Source organism: Gorilla gorilla, chromosome 7 (assembly GCF_029281585.2).
Source record: "Gorilla gorilla gorilla isolate KB3781 chromosome 7, NHGRI_mGorGor1-v2.1_pri, whole genome shotgun sequence".
NCBI classification, from domain to species: domain Eukaryota; kingdom Metazoa; phylum Chordata; class Mammalia; order Primates; family Hominidae; genus Gorilla; species Gorilla gorilla.
The window spans coordinates 47,103,249-47,127,763 of NC_073231.2; the positions used below are offsets into that span (position 1 = coordinate 47,103,249).

Sequence of the window (24,515 nt, forward strand, 5' to 3'; positions counted from 1 at the left end):
TAATTCCAGCACTTTGGGAGGCTGAGATGGGTTGATCACTTGAGGTCAGGAGTTTGAGACCAGCCTGGCCAACATGGTGAAAACCTGTCTGTACTAAAAATACAAAATATTAGCCAGGTGTGGTGGGGCATGTCTGCAATTCCAGCTACTCGGGAGGCTGAGACAGGAGAGTTGCTTGAACCTGGGAGCCAGGGGTTGCAGTGAGCTGAGATCAAGCCACTGCATTCCAGCCTGGGTGACAGCAAGACTATGTCTCAAAAAAAAAAAAAAAGAACTATTACAAGTGTACATAAGAATGTGGGTAAACAAAAATTACGGGAATACAGGTAGAGATAACCACTTATTCAGTAAAAATTAAGATTAGTACATGGAGAATAATCTATTAGTAGTAAGTAAAGTTAAATATCTGCACATCTTACAAACCAGTGGATCCAATTTTAGGTATATTGCCCTGCAGAAACACACATGTGTATTAGGAGTCATATACAAAGATATTAACTGTCATATTGTTTGTAATATTGGAAAATTCTAAACAATTCACCTGACCGCCTGTAGGAAGATGGATAATTACATATTCATATAATCGATATGATATAGACAGCAGCTAAAATGAATAAACTAAATCTGTATGTACACTCAATCTCAGTCTCATGTGACTCAATCTCAATGACTCAATCTCGAGTGAAAAAAGTTGCAGAAGATATGTGTAACTTATTTATGTAAAACTAATAAAATATCAGACAACTCAGTATCTTTTCTCCTATACCTACGTGCAGTTAAAATATAAAAGCAGACTTCAAGGATTCACACCAAATTTATGAGAGTGGTTGCTTCCGGAAAAGGAGCATGATGGGGGATGGAAAAATATTTGCTGTCTTTCCCTTAAAAACAGGAAGCAAACATGCAAATTCTTAAATTTTGCTAACATTTAAGCAATATTAGCATATATTTAGCATAATGTTAGGGTGATAGGGAAACAAGTGTTACATTTCTCTCTGTACCAATGCATTTTTTAAAACAAACAAAAGATAACCTAAAAAAGATGAAATGGCCAGGCGCGGTGGCTCACACTTGTAATCCCAGCACTTTGGGAGGCCGAGGTGGGCGGATCACAAGGTCAGGAGATTGAGACCATCCTGGCTAACACGTTGAAACCCCATCTCTACTAAAAATACAAAAAATTAGCCAGGCGTGGTGGCGGGTGCCTGTAGTCCCAGCTACTTGGGAGGCTGAGTCAGGAGAAGGGCGTGAACCCGGGAGGCGGAGCTTACAGTGAGCCGAGATCGCGCCACTGCACTCCAGCCTGGGCGACAGAGCAAGACTCCATCTCAAAAAAAAAAAAAAAAAAAAGATGAAATATGGTCTGCTGTATACTAAATAATATAGTGTCAGGTAAGCACCTCTCTCCCCCCACCCAAAAAAAGTCCTTTTGACAAGCAATATAATATAAAAGAGAAAATAGTTAACAGTAATCTCAAGGTGGTAAAAAAAAAATTAGATGAACGTTTAAGAAAAGCATAATTTGGATGATATATCATTACAAAATATAACATTTTGACCTTTTAATGGTATTTCTTAGTTCTGTTTAGTAGTTTTAAGAGTCATAAAATATACTTAACTAAGAAATAAAATAATTAGAATACATTCCATACAATTACCAAGGTTAAGCAAGATAAACAGTTGGATATTAAGAAGACCATCTTATGTATCAATCTCCCATTTAAATTTTGAAGTTTGAAGTATCTTTCAGAAAAAAAAAAAGAAAAACTGGCATCACCAACAAAAAAGCACCACAAGTTCTCACTCTGGGCGCAGACTTCACGTGGAACTGACAGCCTGGGCCGCAGGCTTCAGGCTTCACTGGGGACCGCCTCTTTCCACCTAGGAGCCTGACTCCTGCCGCCATCAACCTGCCGTCCATGGTGCCCATGGCGCCCAGGCTATTCATGCAGAGGGGTTACTGCAGGGCCAAACTGAGCTGCCCTCAGCCCCACCTCGGCCTCCCTCCTGTGCTCATCAGTGACCACAGTCTGGAGAGGGCCAAGGTGGCAGGCGGCTGGCATGTTAGTGCCTCCCTGAGCGAGCACACGCCCAGCCAGGTTGTGACAGTGCCCGGGCTCGGCCATAACTTTGCTCTAAAATCAGAGTGGGCACTGGGAGCTGGGAGAGGCCAGGCAGGGGAAGCAAGCACTTTGAAGCCTACAGAGGCAAGTGGTTTCCGGGGCCCTGAGAGTGCAGGGATGCCCAGGTCTGCAGCCATGGCTGGGTGGCTGCAGCTGTGCCCAGGAATATGGGACTTCTGCCCCGCCACTCAGAAAGGGGCATGGCTTCTGCCTGTTCCTGGCTCCCACTGGCTCAGTGGAGCATGCAGCCCTGGCTGCACCTCCCCCACTGCAACTGGCATCATGGCAATGACCACTCCAGGCCGGTTGCCGCTGCCATCAGAAGTTTTGAACAAAATTCTGAAAACTTTTGAGGCTCCTAATTTCTCTGATTTTACTTACCTTTTTCCTTGGCATTACAGGAGAGAGATTAAGGGCATCATCTTTGCAGTTGGGAAGGTGGCCTGAGTTAGATTTCCATTTCAAACAGTTAGTAGCTATGGGATTTTGTTATCTAAACCCCAGGTTTCTCAATGTAAAATAGAGATGATAATAATAATAGTGCCATCCTCCAAGGTAGGCTCAATATTAACACTTTACAAAAATTAAGCAGCCATAAAAAAATGATGAGTTCATGTCTTTTGTAGGGACATGGATGAAGCTGGAAACCATCATTCTCAGCAAACTATCGCAAGGACAAAAAACCAAACACTGCATGTTCTCACTCATAGGTGGGAATTGAACAATGAGAACACTTGGACACAGGAAGGGGAACATCACACACCGGGGCCTATCGTGGGGTGGGGGGAGGGGGGAGGGATAGCATTAGGAGATATACCTAATGTAAATGACGAGTTAATGGGTGCAGCACACCAACATGGCACATGTATACATATATAATAAACCTGCACGTTGTGCACATGTACCCTAGAACTTAAAGTATAATAAAAAGTATATATATATTAAAAAAAGAATTAAGTGGGCTGATATAATGTGCATGTCATAGTGCTTGGTACGGTGAGTATTCAAGGAATGTTAGATGTTTTAATGTTATTATGATTACAATAATAAGTATATTAAGCCCTGATTAGGTCCTTTCACAAATGGGCATAGAAATGGACAATTTTCCTGAGTTAACTGGTCAAAGGTGGGAGAGAGGAGAAAGGAAAAAGGAACTTAGAAAATGTTTCTGAATCTGCAAGAAAGATATACTTCTCTCATTAGGAATTAATTGAATTGCCAGTGGTAAAGGGGGAAAAGGTAGAGATCTAAGTTTGTAGTTTCACCCTGAAAGGAAAGAGGAAGAGGCATTGAGTCAAGCTATACATCCCCTACCCCAGCCATTAGTTGATTCTTGGCCTATAATAATAATCATGATGATTATGATAATAATTGCAGCTATCATTTGTTTCTGTGCATAAGAAGGATCCCTTACTGTGGTCTGAAATGAAGATTCTTGCTTGAGAATTAAAGCAGTGTACTAGGTTATATGGTTTGGCTCTGTGTCCTCATCCAAATCTCATCTTGAATTGTTCTCCTATAATTCCCACATGTTGTGGGAGGGACCTGGTGGGAGATAATTGAATCATGGGAATGGTTTCCCCCCTCATGATTGTGAGGCCTCTCCAGCCACATGGAATTGTAAGCCCAATAATCCTCTTTCTTGTGTAAATTGCACAGTCTCGGGTGTCTTTATCAGCAGCATGAAAATGGACTAATACACTAGGCGTTTAGTTAGGTGCTGTCTTAGTATGTTTAGTGTTGCTATAAAAGAATACCTGAGGCTGGGTAATTTATAAAGGAAAGTGGTTTATTTCACTCATGTCTCTGCAAGCTGTACAAGAAGTATGGCTCTGGCATCTGGTTGGCTTCTGGCAAGGGCTTTTGTGTTGCATCAAAAAATGGCAGAGAAAGTCTAAGGGGAAGTGGGCACGTGCAAAGAGGGACCTAACCCAAGGGGCATCCTGGCTTTATCACAACTCCCTCTCCTGAGATGTAATCCATTTCCCCAGAACCAATCCAGTCTCATGAGAGTGAGAACTCACTCACTGCCAGGAGAAGAGGCACCTAGCCATTCATGAGAGATCCACTCCCATGACCCAAACACCTCCCACTAGGCCTCACCTCCGAACACCACCACACTGGGGGCAAAAGTCAGCATGAGATTTGGGGAGGAAACAAACCATATTCAAGCTATAGCAGGTGTTTTCCTTAAGTTACCTTTAAACTTCACAATGATTCTGTAAGGCAGAGTGTGCTAGTTCCCAAGATTGGGAGACTGAGGCATAGACAGGTTGACATGAAAATAAATGGCTGCCTTATCCAGGAAGGGGTGGCAGGAATGGGGGATTGGCAAAGGGCTTTGAGGTGGCATGGATGGGGATGTAAATATATCACTCACCATTGCATCTATATACATTCATCTCTTCATTTCTTGATTCACAGGCTGTGAAGTTTTATTTCACAGAACTTTATTTAGGGAAAGCTTAAATGTAACTTTTCCTGTAAGTTGAATATTTAGACACAAATAAGCAAATTAATTGCTTTCAGATTTTGGAAGTGGGAAATACTTTTGTTCAGATAAGCACTTTGCAAGTGTTTTTCCTAATTTTTCTGAATGCTGCTTATTTTGTTAATATTTATTTATTTATTTATTTATAAGATTAGAGACCAGGTCTCCCTGTGTTTCCCAGGCTGGTCTCGAACTCCTGGGCTCAAGTGATCCGCCTGCCCTGGCTTCCCAAAGTGCTGGGATTACAGGTGTAAGCCACCACGTCTGGACTATTTTTTTAATTTTGTTAGAGCTTCATTTTAATATTTCTTCTTTAGTTGTGTTCCTTCGGCCATCTCCCCTCCTTCCTGAAAGATAATTTGATAAAAGTAATAGTTTTTGTTTTGTTTTGTTTTGTTTTCTGTTGCATAACATTTGATGCAAACCATTTAACCTCCCCAAATCTCAGTTTGTTTAACTCAAAAATTAGGGGATTAGGTCTCTTAATCAGTGATTTCTGTTGAACCATTCTGTTAATTTTCAAGTAAGGATCTCAATTCAGACAGGAGTTAGATATTCTTTTTACACAGATATGTAGACCTGACTTTGAAAATCTGGTTATTATGCTATTAAATTTTCAACGACTTTCACTTATCTCCTTGCTTATTTTTAGATGTTTGGTATTGGGATGGGGGTGCATGGGCAATTCTAATTCCAGAAATCTTGCACAGAATAAATTTTTATTATAATGACTGAGGTTTTAAAAATGAAGATTTGAAAAAAAAAACTTTGTTGTTTTTCATTTCACTCAATGATTCTATTCTCTTCCACTAAGTAATTAAAGATTTTCTTGCTACTATAAGTTTTTAATGAAGGTTCTTATATTAACAGGAACAACTTTCCATTAACATACTAGTGTTGCTTCAGTGAGTTTAATCTCTGTAAACAGGAACCCTTCACCTTCTTAATATCTTCAAAAATATAGATAAATATAACCAGATCTCTATGTTGAGGTCACCTTTTAATACATTTTAAAATTTTTGTTTAAGAATTCTGCTTTTAAAACAATATGTGTCAAGTGCTGGGTAGTGCTGATTTTTAAAATAACAGTGAAAGCTACAGCTTTTTGAAGCTTACTCTGTTTACATACTATATTGAGTTATTATGTCATGGGAGCCCCTAAGGAGCTGGGTTTGTGTTGTATTATTGGAGGAGGCAGACAGTAGTATCTTAGTGCACAGCCTCCAGGAATGCTGAATAGATGATTGCTTAAATCTACCTGCATATATTAAGTGCTTTGAAGGTTTGCTGGGTGGATGAATTTATCCTGAGGCAGCCCAGAGTCCCTGTAAGGGTTGGTGGTTCTGCTAATGGAAAAGAACACTGTGCATCTGCCATTGCTTCTCACCCAGTGCAGATCAGACTATAATGAATGTTCAAAGTTTTCTATTGTATTAGGTTTGGAAAAATTCTGTATTAGAGCAGAGACTATTGTTTCAATGTGATTTATGACAGTGGTGGTTAACTGAGAGGTTTTCATCTTTTCATTTTAGGAGAGCAAAAACTTATTGTCAGTTTTTTAGGGAGATTGTGGCATAACAGCAAAATATAGTTTATACTCGTAATCAATTTTCCTCAAATTCTACAGGACAATTATTAAGTATTCCCTGTATTATATTATGAGACATAAAGGGAGGGAATGACATGTTTAGACTAATTTTTAAATAGAGATTTTGCCCTAGCCAGTGTAGCAGGGATTGCTAAAGTTTTCTCACTGTACCTGTTCCTTCTTTTTTTTCAGTAAAAAGATTCCTGACATTTTTGCTGGATACTTGATCCCCACAATAAAGTCTACATTTTCCACCTTGTTTTGCAGCTTGGTGTGACCACATGGCTAAGTTCTAATCAATAGGATATAATCAAAACTCTGTATGACTTCTGGAAAGTGACCTTAAAGGGAAGGAGAATGTCTCTCCCCTTCCTTCTTCCTGTAGGCAGGAGCTCAAGCTGTTTTGTCTTGTTTTTCAATTGTGGAGTATGCTCAGAACATCCCAAAGTAGAAAGAGTTATATAATAAGGCCCAATGTACCAGTCATTCATTGCAACAATTAGCAACTCATGGCTGATGTGGTTTTACCCATACTGTCACCACTACCCTCTCCCTCCCACGCCCATTATATGGAAGCAAATCACAAACATTGTATCATTTTATCCATAAATATTTCCATATATATCTGGAAAGATGAGAGTTCTTTTGAAAACACAAACCATTATGACATCTTAAAAAATTAATCATAATTCTTTAATGCTATCAAATATCCTGTCAGTGTGCTCAGACTACCCTGATTGTCTCATAGAGTATCTTTTAAAAAGCAATTCATGCAAAGTTCATACACTGCAATTGTTTGCTATGTTTCTTTTTTTTTTTTTTTGAGACAGAGTCTCACCCTGTCACCCAGGCTGGAGTGCAGTGGCGTGATCTCGGCTCACTGCAACCTCTGCCTCCTGGGTTCAAGAAGTTCTCCTGCCCCAGCCTCCTGAGTAGCTGGGATTACAGGTGCGTGTCACCACACCTGGCTAATTTTTTTTATCTTTAGTAGAGACAGGGTCTCACCATGTTGGCCAGGCTGGTCTCGAACTCCTGACCTCGTGATCTGCCTGCCTTGGTCTCCCAAAGTGCTGGGATTACAGGCATGAGGCACCGTGCCCAGGCTGCTATGTTTCTTAAATCTCTTTTAATCTATAGATTATCCCTTCCCCCTCTACTGATGATTGACTGATTAATTGTAATTTATTTGTGGAAAGAAACAGTTTATTTGTCTCAGGTCAAAACTGCAGTCTGATTTTGCTGATTGTATCCCCGCGATGCCATTTAATATGTTGTTTTGTCTTCTATTCCTCTAAATCAGGAGTTAGATCTAAAGGCTTCATCAGAGTTGGGTTTGATTTTTTTCTGGCAAGAATGCTATATAGATGGTGGTGTTCTGCCAGAGACACATCTTCGGCAGGAGTTAGTACTGCAGTGTTGAGGTAGAATTTCCTTCCTCAAGGAAACATCAGTTTTTCTCCAGGGACTTTCAACTAATTAGATAAAGCCCACTCAGATTATTGAGGAAAATCTCCTTTACTTAAAGTCAACTGACTGTACATGGTAACTACATCTACAAAATACTGTGCCAGCAACACCTAGATTAGTGTTTAATTAGATAACTAGATACTATATAGCCTAACCAAGCTGAAACAAAACATTAATCCTCATAATTGCCAAGCTCCATTTATTAAGGTTTGCAAAATGGTAATATTTTATAATAATACTCTAATTCCCTCATTTATTAGTTGAGATACTGTGAGAAACTTTCCTATCATCATTTATTTGAATAAATGCTTGGTTATTTCCTGATATGTATTGGGTTTCAAATTAAGTTGATCCTTTAGTATCCTCCAAAGATGAGTAAGGTTTTCATTTGTTTTTGTTGTTGTTTTGTTTTTAAGTGCTGTACAGCAGTTCCCCCTCATTTTCAGTTTCCGGTTTCAGTTATCCATCATCAACTGAGGTCAGAAAATATTACGTACAATAAAATATTTTGAGAGAAAGAGAAAGGGCACATTCACATAACTTTTATTATAGTACATTGTTATAATTGTTCTATTTTACTATTAGCTGTTGTGGTTAATCTCTTACTGTGCCTAATTTATAAATTATCATAGGTATGTATATATAGGAAAAAGCATAGTATATATAGGGTTCAGTACTATCCACAGTTTCAGGCACACACTGAAAGTCTTGAGCTGTATTCCCCAGGGATAAGGGGGGATTACCGTATATTTACACATTTGTGTATTCTACATGCTTAACATATTTTAATCCATTAAAGTTAATATTCTTATTAAGGTTTATGGTCCTATCTTTGGTCAGTTGGCACCTCATTAAATCGGTGACTGCCATGATTGCAGTTGTCTTTGATAGATTCCTAGACTTCTGAAATGACAAATTATTACAGGTTCATTTTGTATATTTCCTCCCACAGACCTGGAATCAGCTACTTCTTCCAGGGGCCCTAGTTTTTTTTTTTCTTTTTTCAGGAATGAGATCACAGCCTGGTTGTTAGGGGTTTTTAATGCTCTTGGTTTGATGATTGTTTCTGGGCCCCTGCTGTTTAGTGGACAGTGCTAGGAAACATTTTTTCATGGTTATTTTAAATAAAAGCCTGTATAATGATACTTCCAATTCATGTTTAGGACTTTGGGAGTTTTCACTTAATCTTATTGATCTTAAATCTTTATGTTTTTCTCCAACACTGGAAACCTTGGTTGCCATCAGCACCATATAAACATTCACTTACTGAAAAGCCACCTCGAACCATAAGGTAGATCCTGTATGTTCAGGGAGGTAGAGCAGCAAGATAGAAGTAGTCTGGCTTTCTGACATCCTGGCACCAGCCCTGAGAGGTCTGGCCAGGCTTTTATATGGTGGAAAATATTCTTGTGTAAGCCATTCATATTCCAGCCATCTTTTCCCATGTCATGATGACACCTCAAATGAGTGGATAGAAACTTTGAGCAATCTATCCCAAGATAGAAGGGCTTCATAGATTGCTCCATCTCAGAGTTCTGTGAGGGACCATAAGCAGGTCCATTCACTCACTGAAAAGCCCAGAAGGCTGCCTGCCAGCTACACAGTCATCCTAAATAAGCCAGAGGTGGCCGAAGGTTTTCACTCTTCTGTCTCCCTCTTTATCAATTTCTTTTCTGTTCTCCAGATGAATGGAGATACAAGAAAAGGTAAGAATCATTTTTTAAAAGTTAAGATACCTTCATTAGTGTTTTGAAATTCAAATTTTAGACTGTGGGAATGTGACTGGATGTAAGGAGATCAGTTAAATCCTAATACAACAACCCAGGCATGAAATGACAGTAGCTTGGAGTAGGGTGGAGATGGAGAGAAGTAGACGGATTAAGAGATATGTAAGAGATAAAACAAACAGCTCTTATTGAATGACTAGATTTAGGAGGAAAGAGGGGTGTCCATGTTGGCATCCAGGTTTCTACCTTTTGTTACTGGAGCATGATGATGTCAGGTACTGTTAGGGAATCTGGAAGGAAACATACTTCAGTTGGAAAACGTGGCTAGTTTGGGGGCATTTTGAATTTGAGATGCCCTTGAGACATCCAGGTAAAGCTCTCTAATAAGCAGTTCTTTTTGTATGCTGATTGCTCAGAAGAGATGCCTGAAGATACAGATTTAGGATTCTTTGAAGAATGGCATGGGAGAGATCACCATGCTAGCCATATTTAACTGCTTACATTCCTTGAACAGAGAAGTTCTTTTGATACCTCTGTGTCATTGCCCAGCCACGACTCTATAAAGAGGTCTGACCACTCCTCCAACCTGGACTTAGCTTAGGGGGGTCATCTCCTTAAAGCCTTTCCTGAGAATTAACAACTCCCTTCTTTGTGTTCCACAGTGTCCTTTATGTGCCTTTAAACCAGAGATTTGCTTTTAACCCAACTCTAAGATGTTTCTTCCTATTCAAAGCCTTCTGATGGATTTTTGATGCACGTAGAATAAAATCCAAACTCTGTTATGACTTATAAAGCCCTAAAATACCTGATATCTGCTATCTTTCAAACCTTGTCTTATTCTCCTCTCCCCTTTGCTAGCTTCATATGTAATTTAAAAATTTCTGAAAGCCACATTAAAAATGCAAAAAGAGACAGGTGAAATTAATGTAAATAACTTTATTTAATCCAACGTATCCAAACTAGTATCATTTCAACATAAAAACAATACAGCATACAAATTGTTAATGAGATATTTTAGATTCTTTTTTTTTCCACAAGAAGTGTTTGCAATCTGATGTGTATTTTACACTTATAGCACATCACAATTCTGACTAGCATGTTTTAAGTGCTCAGTAGCCACCTATGACTAGGGTCTACCATATTGGATACCATAGCTGTGATACGCAGAGCTTATCTACCTATAGAACATGCCAACCTCATTCTGGTTTTATAGCCTTTGCACTCACTGTTCTCTTTGTGAAGAGTGCTCTTCACTTTTAGATATTCCTCCAGATATCTGTGGCTACTCTGGTCCATTGAGATCTCAGCTCAGGATCACCTTATTGCCAGGTGTTGTAATCCCAGCACTTTGGGAGGTTGAGGCAGGTGGATCACTTGAGGTCAGGAGTTTGAGACCAGCCTGGTCAACATGGCAAAACACTGTCTCTACTAAAAATACAAAAATTAGCTGGGTGTGGTGGTGGGCACCTGTAATCCCAGCTACTCAGGAGGCTGAGGCAGAAGAATCACATGAACCCGGGAGGTGGAGGTTGCAGTGAGCCAAGATCGTGCCACTGCACTCCAGCCTGGGTGACAAGAGCAAAACTCCTTCTCAAAAAAAAGATCACTTTGTCAATGAGACCTTCCTTAGCCACCCAGTCTGAAGCGCTTCCTGCCCCTCAAAACATTGCCAAGTCAACCCTAATTATTCACAGATTCTGCCCTTACAGATTCATCTGCTCACTAAAATGTATTTGTAACCCCAAAGTCAATACTTGTGATGCTTTTCTAGTCTCCTGTGGACATGTGCAGTGCAGCAAAAAATTCACCTGACGTATACTTTCCCAGCTGAGGTCGAACAAGTCAATGCTCTGCCTTCTTGTTTTAGCTCCCATACTGTAAACAAGTGTCTTTTTCACTATTTAGTACCATGTTTTTTGCATTTCTGTCTTTTTTTTGGTGATTTTCCTATTTTAGAGGACCCCGAAGTATAGTTACACTGAAGTGCTATTCAGTGTTCCTAAGCACAAGAAGGCTGTGATGTATCTTGTGGAAAAAATACGGGTGTGAGATTAACTTCTTTGACCGTGAGCTCCATGTTAATGAATCAATAATGTATACATTAAATAAGATGTCTTTAAACAGAAACACAAATATGACAAAGTGATGTATGGACTGGTTGATGAAAATGTTGGGACCAGAGGCTCATAGGAACCTACCCTTATAATTCCCCCTAGGAACAATGGTTCAGTATTTGCTAATTCAGTGTTCACAGTGACTTTATAGAACTTAACCATCACCAATATAGAAATCTACTTTTATTATACTTTATCTGAAATAAACTTGGTTCATTCATTTACTTACCTATTGTCTGACTGCCCCAGTTAAGCTTCAGGAGAGCAGGGACCTTATCTCCTTGGGTTCACTATTACATCTTCCATGCTTGACATGACAGATGTTCAATACATTTTGCTAAGTGAGTGAACGAATGGGTGGATGAATAATAAATATGTGAGCCAATATTTAACATTTCCGTTGAGTTCTAAGCTAGGTGATAAAAGGAAATCTTAATTTAAAAATATTTGAAATATTTTATTATTATTTTTTGAGATGAAGTCTCTCTCTGTCACCCAGGCTGGAGTTCAGTTGTGTGATCTCGGCTCACTGCAACCTCTACTTCTCGGGTTCAAGCAGTTCTCATGCCTCAGCCTCTGAGTAGCTGGGATTACAGGTGTGCACCACCACACATGGCTAATTTTTTTGTATTTTTAGTACAGATTAAGTTTCGCCATGTTGACCACACCGGTCTTGAACTCCTGGCCTCAACTGATCCACCCACCTCAGCCTCCCAAATTGCTGAGATTACAGGTGTGAGCCACCATTCCCAGCTGAAATATTTTTAAAATGTTTAAATACACCCATATTTGGGGGTGCCTTAAAAATACAGTAATTTTTTCACAGCTGTTAGTTTTAAACAAGTTTATCTCAACACTAGTTCTCTTTACTGGTAATTTGAGAAAGCACTTTTTCAGTGATTTTTTAATTGGTTGCCCTAGAACATAAGTACTTTGTTCTTTTTATTATCTCTTCCTATGTGTGTGTGTGTGTTTTAAATAGCCTTTTTATTAGTTCTGTAAAGTATCCTTAATTTTTCTCTTTCCACTAGAATTAGGTAGAGACTGTGTTTACAGGAAACATCACATCAAAAATATTTGGTTTTTCATGATTTAAGCATATTCCTTAAGTTATATATTCTTGCAGATATGGCTCTTTTATTTTGATTTTTTTAATTTTTTTTTTTGAGCCAGGATCTTACTCTGTTGCCCAAGCTAGAATGCAGGGGCATGATCATGGCTCACTGCAGCCTAGAACTCCTGGGCTCAAGCAGTCCTATCACCTCATCCTCCTCAGTAGCTGGGACTACAGATGTATGCCACTATGCTTGGCTGTTTTAAAATTTTTTGTAGATTAAGGGGTTGGTCTTAAACTTCTGGCCTCAAGTGATCCTCCTGCCTCAGCCTCTCAAAGTGCTGGGGTTACATGTGTGAGCCATTATGCCCAGCCAGCTGTTACTTAAAAAAGATTTTTTTTTATTTTGGAAAATTTCAAATACACACAAAAGCATAAAGATAACAATAGTATAATGAATGTGTATTTATCATGTGAACTTTTACTAAAAAGCCAGTTTTAGGAATCTTGGCCTGATAGAATAAAATGCCACTAAGAGGGCTGTTCTTTGGTATAACCTTGGTCTTGAATGTTCAGAAATGCAGATGTCCACTGGAGGGTGTGAGGCATTTATTGTTAGTCCCTGATGGCCTCTTCTGTCCTAGAAGAGGGGCTTTGAAGAGGGAGAGGAGGCTGACTTAAAGCTGAAAGAAAGTTGTCTGGTCATCTTCACCTTTACAAATAAAATGAGAAAGAAGCTGTTAGAGTCTGGATCGTGATTCTGAGTTCTTTAAGACTGGAAATTGTAATTTACTCCATATTTTAGTTAGTTTTGTTGCCATTTTCATTATTTTTGCGCTTATAATTGTCTTATTTGTTTTCTCAAGTCTTTAGCAACAAATCCTGTGAAATCAAAAGAGTTTGTCTTCAAGTACATCAAAGAAAGAAGGAGCCACTCTTCTTTCTTTGTTGCTTGGAAAGAGGATCAACCCCAAGAATAGAGAGAGTGGTGGCAGCATTAGAGAACAAGCCTTGAGCCTTGCTGCAGGGAAGGAAGCATAGGCTGGGCCCAGAGGACCTGGCAGGACAGGTTGGAGCTGCCAAAACGGGCCTTTGGAACCAGTGCTGAGCTGGATTCTCCCCTTCCCTTTGCTGTCCCTGACTACATTTCCTAATGCTCTTCACCTGTGCTCTGTAGCTCCTTACTGTGTGGTCTCCATCCTCACTTTTAGCTGCCAACACTGCCATTTCAAGCAGTGTAAAAAGCATGTCCAAGATCTCATCACAAAATCTAAAGACTTTCCTTCCTTTATTTTTAACTAATTTCTCACTTTGTAATAAATAACTTTCCAGGATCTGAGGCAGTGGCCCCTCAGGAGTAGCTTCTTGGAGAGGGCTCGCCTCTCCCTACTCCCCCATTGCTGAGGCTACCTTTGGGTCTCCCCCTCCTCTCTTCCCTCCCCTTCTCCCTGTTCCTCCTTTTCCCTCTTTCTCTTCTCCCCTTTGCCCTCACCGTTTGCCCTCTCTCCCCATGTTCTGGGCCACATTCTTGTTTTTCCCCTTCCCTCCCTGCTGGTGTGCAGCACACACACTGCAGCTGTGTTAAACTACATTCTGGAACCCTGTTGTCTCTCACCGGAGAAAGGCATGCTTTTTATGTGCTTGTATTAGTCAGGGTTCTCTAGAGGGACAGAACTAATAGGATAGATGTATATATGAAGGGGAGTTTATTAAGGAGTATTGACTCACGTGATCACAAGGTAAAGTCTCGCAAAAAGCTGCCTGCCAGCTGAGGAGCAAGGAAGCCAGTCTGATTCCCAAAACCTCAAAAGTAGGGAAACTGACAGTACCAAGAGCCCCTGACAAATCGCTGGGTGTAAGTCCAAGAATCCAAAATCTGAAGAACTTGAAGTCTAATGTTTGGGGGCAGGAAGCATCCAGCATGGGAGAAAGATGAAGGCCAGAAGACTCAACAGGTCAAGTCCTTCCGCGTTTGCCTGCTTTATTCTAGCTACACTGGCAGCTGATTAGATCGTGTCCACCCAGATTAAGGGTGGATCTGCCTCTCCCAGTCCACTGACTTAAATGTTTATCTCTTTTGACAACACCCTCACAGACACACCCAGGAAAAATACTTTGCATCCTTCAATCCAATCAAGTTGACACTCAATATTAACCATCACAATGCTCTTCCTCTGCTGGGAGCCATATCCTCCTCCTTCTGCTCTCCCACGTCCTTGCTTTGTTGGCTTCCTCCAGAAAGGCTTCCCTAATGCCCAAGACTGCGGTGGGAATCCCTCCTGTGTGCTCCCACAGCACCCTTATTTTTTGCCCCCCATCATAGCACTTACTAAAACTGTATTATCCGTTTTCCTTCTTTGTTTTTATTATACTTTAAGTTCTAGGGTATATGTGCACAACGTGCAGGTTTGTTACATATGTATACATGTGCCATGTTGTTGTACTGCACCCATTAACTCGTCATTTACATTAGGTATATCTCCTAATGCTAACCCTGCCCCCTCCCCCACCCCACGACAGGCCCCAGGGTGTGATGTTCCCCTTCCTGTGTCCAAATGTTCTCATTGTTCAATTCCCACCTATGAGTGAGAACATGTGGTGTTTGGTTTTTTTGTCCTTGCGATAGTTTGCTGAGATCAGAGAAATGTATTATCCATTTTCTCATCTGTATTTCTTTTACTAGATTCTAAGTTCCTCAAGGGCAGGGACTGTTTTGCTTAGCATGTTTCTCTAAGGCTTTATGTAATTCTTGGCATAAAATTGACACTCAGTAAATATTTTACATGAATGAATAAGCATAGCTGAATCTGGCTATCTCTAATTCTTTGTTGTGATCACTGGAAAAAATGGATGCAAAATGCCCAGCAAGGATCCTGGAAAAATAGGCATTTCACAAATGGTAGCTGTCATGGTGGTGTCACTCCTCACCATTCCCATGGGACTCCTCAGAGTTGCTCATGGTTGTACTCTTTGGATGTAGTCATGCCTTGCATGCAATAGATAATGTATATGACTGAATTGAATATGTGTTTAATGTATTAAGTAAGCAGGGTATGTGATTGATTTTCCTTCTGTGTCCATGTTTAAAATAAAAGTGATGATTATCTAGAAAACATGTTTATTTTCCATGGAGCATAAAATTTGTCTTTTTTTTTTAGGCACAAATGCATTTTATAATGATAATGTTTTTGAGAGAATCCAAGTATTCCATTGTCTTGTAGGTGATAACTTGCTATTGGACTTTACTTTTAAAAATATTACCCAATATCTGTAACCTGGAATTTGAAAGAATTCATTAAAATGTTCAAAGTTTGAAAGAGAAACATTATGACACATCTGTTTGCCTTGTCTCAGACGTGCCTGAGACACGTGTTTTTTTTGTGTTTTGTGTCCTGTCTCTGCAGCAGCATCTCCCTCTCATCAGCACTGTTGAAAGAAGAAAAAATGTCAGTGCTATCTCCTGAAATCAAATGTGAGACTTCTAAATTCACCAGAAGTTCCTTTGGCAGTTGTTTTATTTTTGAGAGTAGTTGGAAGAAAGCAGTTTTAGAAACACAAAAGATTAAGAAAGGTAACTTTATTGTTATTATTTTCCTCAAGAAAACATAGAAATAGTGCCTTGAATTTCCATGTATTTTTTTCATCAGGCAAGGGACATTTTCTGTGACATTTATGTAAGAATTATATCTTAAATTGATGAAAAAGAAAAATGGAAGCAAACTAAAATTAATTTAGTTAATGTAATTCTGTGACTCATGATGGAAACAAATTTTAAAGAGCTGTATTTCTTTTTTTTAAACTCAAATTTGTCTGAAAGAACTGCATTTCTTAACATCCATTGCGGTACTGTCTCTGTTGAATCACACTCCGTTTTATAAATGGCATTTTGTTTTAAATAACTCAAGGTGATTTTTATATTTTAAGACATCCAAATCTTTAACAGTGCTGTTATGTATTAATAATTCTAACCAAAGCCAGGCACAGTGGCTTAGCCTGTAATTTGAGCACTTTGAGAGGCCAAGGCAGGTGGATCACTTGAGCCCAGTAGTTAGAGATCAGCCTGGGCAACATGGTGATACCCCATCTCTACAAAAAACACAAAAATTAGCTGAGCGTGTTGGTGTGTGCCTGTGGTCCCGGCTACTCAGGAGGCTGAGGGTAGGAGGATCACCTGAGCCTGAAGAGGGTGAGGCTGCAGTGAGCCATGACCATGCCACTGTACTTCAGTCTGGGCAACAAAGTGATACCCTGTGTCAAAAAAAAAAAAAAAAAAATTCTAACCAAAACTTTATTTTTGACTGAGTTATGTGGAGAGTATCTTAAATCCCATAGTTGCTCAATGAAGACTAGTTTGATAACTTTTGACATGTAGATGAGTATATTAATAGTTATTCCCCCTTACTTTCAAGTTAATTATATTTCTTATTTATTCTGAATTCTGCTTCCACCTTTATTAATGGAGAAATAATTCTTTTTTTTTTTTTTTGAGATGGAGTCTAGCTTTGTCACCAGGCTGGAGTGCAGTGGTGCGATGTTGGCTCACTGCAGCCTCTGCCTCCCAAGTTCAAGTGATTCTCCTGCCTCAGCCTCCTGAGTAGCTGGGATGACAGGCACGCACTGCCATGTGCAGCAGATTTTTGTTATTTTTAGTAGAGATGGGGTTTCACCATGTTGGCCAGGATGGTCTCGATCTCCTGACCTTGTGATCTGCCCACCTCAGACTCCCAGAGTGCTGGGATTACAGGTATAAACCACCACACCCAGCCAATAATTCTTGAAAATAGTAAAATGCAAACTACTCAATGATTTATCCCTCTTTGGTTTTGAATGTGTTGCTATACTTTTTCTTCAACTTTCTTACCAGGTTTCCATTAAAGGTACTCAGACAGCAGTTTATCCACCCTTCTACCCCCCAAATCTAATTGATGAAAAAAGAGTCTATATGCTTTTTTGACCAACAGAAACTATTTTTTCCAAAAGAGGAAAAAATCAAAAGTTACAAAATAACATTTTGAACATTCAATATAATAATTTTAGTCCCATTAAATACCATTTTTGTTGCTGTGCTACACTTGCTTTGTAGAGAATACTTTTAAAAAAGTCTCTATGTTTAGTTCAAAGAACACCCAAACCTTTAACCTCTTCATCCCCTTTTTCTTTTCATTTAATGCCTTGAAAATTTTTAAAAATAATTTGACCGTCTCTCTGTGCAATGGATATGTGAGGTTAGTAGAAGAAACAATCTTGATGCTTCAAGGTGATGGTTTACAGATTTGGTATGGAATTTTGTGGACAGAAAATTAAAATCAGTGCCTCAAGTATAATTCTTTGACTCTCATTGCTAGCTAAGATGATCATCTGTTTACACCTCTTATTTACATAAAAGCAGGAAAATTAAAAGACTCTAAGTGCTAGATAATATCAGACTCTTGAAAGTGCCTTTTATTTCAGTGTGAAGGTATCTAATATTCTGGGAATTCTAACTGTATAAAATAATGAAAGCAGAGGATAGTGACGACTGTGGAAGATCCGTGAAGCTGTTCTTTTTCCTTATTCCACTCTTAATCATCCCCTTAATCTACTCCTTCCTGCAGTCCCTATAGTCAGGATGTAGAAGGAAAGCCATTCTCTTGGGAAAGATACTAGATAAATTACAGTTGCTTAATTTTCTTTACTTAATAACTGATTTTGTGTATTTTATTATGTGTTTTAGTATGCAGTAAAACAAGTAGTATGCATTTAATCAAGATGATTCTTATATATTTTTAACCAGAATATACCACAGCATTTGGTCTAGGAGAGCTCAAGGAATGTATCAAAATGCCATATTTACCAGGACTGCAAAGTTGCCAAAAAAGTGTACGTTCAGCTCCACTAGAGGTTCCTAAAAGACTGCCACGTGCTGATGCCAAGGTGTCTGCAGTCAGGTAGATCATTGCTACTTAATTCTCATTTGTTGAATGTGTATTTGTAGTAATACTGCTGAATGCAGAGGTTTTTCTGGTCAGTGAATTGCATTCATTTTTGCCTGTTTTTTTTTTTACATAAAGGATTTAATTTTTAAAATTTAAGCTATTTTATTCAGTTTGACAACTCGGCACTTTTCTCTGTTTTCGAGTGATGTTACCAGAAAAGATTTAAGGGCTTTTTTTTTTTTTTTTTTTTTTTGAGACAGAGTCTCGCTGTTTCGCCACGCTGGAGTGCAGTGGTGTGATCTTGGCTCACTGCAACCTCCGCCTCCCGGATTCCAGCGATTCTCCTGCCTCAGCCTCCTGAGTAGCTGGGATTACAGGCACCCACCACCACGCCAAGCTAATTTTTGTATTTTTAGTAGAGACGGAGTTTCACCAAGTTGGCCAGGATGGTCTTGATCTCTTGACCTCGTGATCCGCCTGAGTCAGCCTCCCAAAGTGCTGGGATTACAGGCATGAGCCAATGCACCCAGCCCCGATTTAAGGGCATTTTAAAAGAAACCTTGATTGCCCTAGCCTAGATCATGCCCATGAGAGCATTGGAATTTTTAGCATTAGAAAAAAAAATTAACTCTCTGCAATATTAAAAAGTTTCTGTACCCTCTATATAGAACCTTGTGCTTCATTTCTGGTCTGACTGAAGTAATGTGAAGGAAGATTCTGAATGAGATGTTGGCCTAATTAACATCCTGCAATGACTATCAGAAATGAATTTTTCAGCCAGAAAAGTCTCCCTGACTTTGAATACTGACGTTTGAAAACATTATTATTATTATTATTATTATTTTTTATTTATTTTTTATTATTATTATACTTTAAGTTTTAGGGTACATGTGCACAATGTGCAGGTTAGTTACATATGTATACATGTGCCATGCTGGTGTGCTGCACCCATTAACTCGTCATGTAGCATTAGGTATCTCTCCTAAAGCTATCCCTCCCCCCTCCCTCCACCCCACAACAGTCCCCAGATTGTGATGTTCCCCTTCCTGTGTCCATGTGTTCTCATTGTTCAATTCCCACCTATGAGTGAGAATATGCGGTATTTGGTTTTTTGTCCTTGCGATAGTTTACTGAGAATGATGATTTCCAATTTCATCCATGTCCCTACAAAGGACATGAACTCATCATTTTTTATGGCTGCATAGTATTCCATGGTGTATATGTGCCACATTTTCTTAATCCAGTCTATCATTGTTGGACATTTGGGTTGGTTCCAAGTCTTTGCTATTGTGAATAGTGCTGCAATAAACATACGTGTGCATGTGTCTTTATAGCAGCATGATTTATAGTCCTTTGGGTATATACCCAGTAATGGGATGGCTGGGTCAAATGGTATTTCTAGTTCTAGACCCCTGAGGAATCGCCACACTGACTTCCACAAGGGTTGAACTAGTTTACAGTCCCACCAAGGAGTGGGACTTCTCCACATCCTCTCCAGCACCTGTTGTTTCCTGACTTTTGAATGATTGCCATTCTAACTGGTGTGAGATGGTATCTCATTGTGGTTTTGATTTGCATTTCTCTGATGGCCAGTGATGGTGAGCATTTTTTCATGTGTTTTTTGGCTGCATAAATGTCTTCTTTTGAGAAGTGTCTGTTCGTGTCCTTCGCCCACTTTTTGATGGGGTTGTTTGTTTTTTTCTTGTAAATTTGTTTGAGTTCATTGTAGATTCTGGAAATTAGCCCTTTGTCAGATGAGTAGGTTGCAAAAATTTTCTCCTATTTTGTAGGTTGCCTGTTCACTCTGATGGTAGTTTCTTTTGCTGTGCAGAAGCTCTTTAGTTTAATTAGATCCCATTTGTCAATTTTGGCTTTTGTTGCCATTGCTTTTGGTGTTTTAGTCATGAAGTCCTTGCCCATGCCTATGTCCTGAATGGTATTGCCTAGGTTTTCTTTTAGGGTTTTTATGGTTTTAGGTCTAACATTTAAGTCTTTAATCCATCTTGAATTAATTTTTGTATAAGGTGTAAGGAAGGGATCCAGTTTCAGCTTTCTACATACGGCTATCCAGTTTTCCCAGCACCATTTATTAAATAGGGAATCCTTTCCCCATTGCTTATTTTTGTCAGGTTTGTCAAAGATCAGATAGTTGTAGATATGCGGCGTTATTTCTGAGGGCTCTGTTCTGTTCCATTGGTCTGTATCTCTGTTTTGGTACCAGTACCATGCTTCATGCTGGATATATGAAACTCAGACCCACAGATGTCTGCTGCGAAGCCTGTGGCTGGCCTAGGGGTGGTAGGGCCTAGGATGAGACCGGGAGGAGGGCATGAAGAAGGGGAGGTGGGACAAGCCCAGCCACCCAAATGACCAGGCATGAGGCGTCCCCTGGATAAAGCTGCATCTGGAGCCCGTTTAGCATCTTCCTTCTTACCACTCCCAGTTCCTGTGACCTCCTGGGAATAGAGGAGGCCTCCTTCCCTGAATGCCTTTTTTACAGAATAAAAGTGGTGGTGTTTTCAGTTTGGGCCAGCATCATCCTGATACTAAAGCTGGGCAGAGACACAACCAAAAAAGAGAATTTTACACCAATATCCTTGATGAACATTGATGCAAAAATCCTCAATAAAATACTGGCAAAGTGAATCCAGCAGCATATCAAAAAGCTTATCCACCATGATCAACTGGGCTTCATCCCTGGGATGCAAGGCTGGTTCAATATATGCAAATCAATAAATGTAATCCAGCATATAAACAGAACCAAAGACAAAAACCACATGATTATCTCAATAGATGCAGAAATGGCCTTTGACAAAATTCAACAACTCTTCATGCTAAAAACTCTCAATAAATTAGGTATTGATGGGACGTGTCTCAAAATAATAAGAGCTATCTATGACAAACCCACAGCCAATATCATAGTGAATGGGCAAAAACTGGAAGCATTCCCTTTGAAAACTGGCACAAGACAGGGATGCCCTCTCTCACCACTCCTATTCAACATAGTGTTGGAAGTTCTGGCCAGGGCAATTAGGCAGGAGAAGGAAATAAAGGGTATTCAATTAGGAAAAGAGGAAGTCAAATTGTCCCTGTTTGCAGATGACATGATTGTATATCTAGAAAACCCCATTGTCTCAGCCCAAAATCTCCTTAAGCTGATAAGCAACTTCAGCAAAGTCTCAGGATACAAAATCAATGTACAAAAATCACAAGCATTCTTATACAGCAATAACAGACAAACAGAGAGCCAAATCATGAGTGAACTCCCATTCACAATTGCTTCAAAGAGAATAAAATACCTAGGAATCCAACTTATAAGGGACGTGAAGGACCTCTTCAAGGAGAACTACAAACCACTGCTCAAGGAAATAAAAGAGGATACAAACAAATGGAAGAACATTCCATGCTCATGGGTAGGAAGAATCAATATCGTGAAAATGGCCATACTGCCCAAGGTAATTTATAGATTCAATGCCATCCCCATCAAGCTACCAATGACTTTCTTCACGGAATTGGAAAAAACTACTTTAAAGTTCATATGGAACCAAAAAAGATCCCGCATTGCCAAGTCAATCCTAAGCCAAAAGAACAAAGCTGGAGGCATCACGCTACCTGACTTCAAACGACACTACAAGGCTACGGTAACAGAAAACATTATTACAAATACTTTTCCTGCTAGAAATCAGACTGACTGACATACCATTAAAAGAAAACTCTCTAGAGGGATCTCTAAGTTAGTAAGATAGTCTCACATTCTACTCAGCTTCTGCTTTGGTTTATTTGTTCTTCAGATATTTGTTGAATGTCTAGTTCCTTTTTCTTTTTTTTGAGACGGAGTCTAGCTCTGTCGCCCAGGCTGGAGTGCAGTGGCGCGATCTTGGCTCGCTGGGAGCTCCGCCTCCCGGGTTCAAGCAATTCTCCCGCCTCAGCCTCTGGAGTAGCTGGGACTACAGGCGCCCGCCACCACGCCCGGCTAACTTTTTGTATTTTTTTTAGTAGAGACAGGGTTTCACCGTGTTAGCCAGGATGGTGTCGATCTCCTGACCTCGTGATCCACCAACCTCGGCCTCCCAAAGTGCTGGGATTACAGGCGTGAGCCACCGTGCCCGGCCGAATGTCTAGTTCTTATTCACTCTGGTAGTATTAAAAAAAGTGAAGCACTTATAGCATTCTGAGTTGCACCACCCTTTAGGGGAGGATTTATATTTTTATATTATCTTCCTATTACAATGAACTTTAAAGTCATCCAGTTATGCCTAGCACACAAGGTTGACGTTTCAAAATATGTTTCTTGAGTTTTCCAGCTAATACAATTGTTCTTTTTAAGTACTCTTGAAATAAATTCTGGTAATATAAATAGAGAGCTGGAACAGGTTAAAATCAAAAGTTGATAATTTTTATTTAAATTATGAAAATAAGAATAAGAACTTTGCAGAAAAAAAGGAAAATAATTATTTGATAATCTACCCATCATAACATATCCATTTTTATTGTTTGGATATTCCCTTCTTTCAAAAGAAAGAAAAAATTCTTTTTCATGGATTTCATTTTCGTTGTGATTTTAGTGTACTTAAAATTTTTATCCTGCCTTTTAAAAAACTTTATATATATGCATTTTGTCATGCCAGTATATGTTCTTTAAACAGTCTTACCAACCACATTATATTTCACTGACGGATCCACAGTTTACTTCATCACTTCCTGTAGTTGGATTTTGAAAATGCTTTGATTGTTTTGGTTTTGTAAGTAACACCACAATAAACAATATCATACATATAGCTTTTCTCATCATTTTTAATATTATCTGAAGAAAGATTTTCAAGCTATAAAAATATAAAACGCAAAATTGTTCTTTCTGAAGTAAGGTTAGAATAAAATAAGGCAGAATTAGAAATGGAAGAGAGAGAGAGTTGCTACCAGATGGTAACTTAAGTCAAAGTGGAAAATGGCGGGGATGCAGAAAAAAGAGGGACCGTTTGAAACATGACTATAAAGCTACTAAGGACAGTCAGTTACATCGTAACCAAGACACTTGTGTCCCTGACTGTCAACTTATGTCATTTTCATCAAGGGTCACAGTGCCCTTTGGGGAGGAGGTAGGAGTGTGCAGGGCTGCCTGTGCCGATGGACTTTGTACTTTGCATCAGTATGGACCCGTCTTGTTACCCTTCCTTCGATACACGTGATCATCTCAAAGATACTGGAAGCCTGGAAAATACCCATGAATTAGCCCTTTCTGACTCTTAATTTGGGGTCTTTATTTTGCTTCTCATTATTTCCACGCTATTCAGGTTTTTGTTTGTTTGTTTCTGTTTTTCATTTGTGATTTGACTGTGAAAATATTTCTAAACATTTTACATTGATTTGAGTGTGAATTTACTTAGGTCAATGAAGGATAATTGACTATATTTTATTCATGTTATGACAAGTGTTCTTCATATATAAAGTGGAATAGTAATGGCTAAGTGACATAATGTATATGAAGTGCTTGGCAAACATAAATGTTAGTTCTTTTCCCTGCCTTTAACTCAAGTGTCTTCATTTTAGCTGTTGTAGTGAGAACATGTCAAATTGCCTGCAAGTATTTTATTCTCCTGTGCACATTGCGCAGCGGCCTGTGAAGGAGCGGTTTTGGCAAAGCAGAGAAGTACTCATTTTTGTTCGTTTTATGTACAACCCCTTACTCTCTTTTTTCCCTCCTTGTGTGAATATTTGATTGAAAGTGTAGTATTTTTTCAAATTTCCTTATTGGTAAGCAAAATATTTTAGTGACTCTCAAAGCACACTCTAGTAATATAAATAATAATAGTAATCCTAGAGGTGGAGTACTTAAAAGTTGCTGCTGACTTTTAAAGTGTAAAATGGTTTCAAGAGGCTGGGCTCAGTGGCTCATGCTTGGAAACCCATTTTGGGAGGCTGAGGCAGGAGGATTGCTTGAGGCCAGCATTTTGAGGCCAGCTTGGGTAACATAGTGAGACCCCGTCTTTACAAACTTTTTTTTTTTTAATTAGCCTTGTGTGGTGACATGCAGCTACC

General features: G+C 39.3%; 1 protein-coding gene across 1 annotated transcript in view; it reads left to right on the forward strand.

Moving 5' to 3' along the window:
* Window positions 1-24,515, forward strand: part of C7H8orf89 (chromosome 7 C8orf89 homolog) — a 49,190-nt gene that overhangs the window by 14,968 nt on the left and 9,707 nt on the right. The window contains exons 2-3 of the mRNA XM_019032273.3: window positions 15,969-16,135; window positions 18,338-18,491. Of these exons, the coding sequence (XP_018887818.1) occupies window positions 16,009-16,135; window positions 18,338-18,491 (281 nt within the window). The 5' untranslated portion in view covers window positions 15,969-16,008. The remainder of the gene's footprint in view (window positions 1-15,968; window positions 16,136-18,337; window positions 18,492-24,515) is intronic.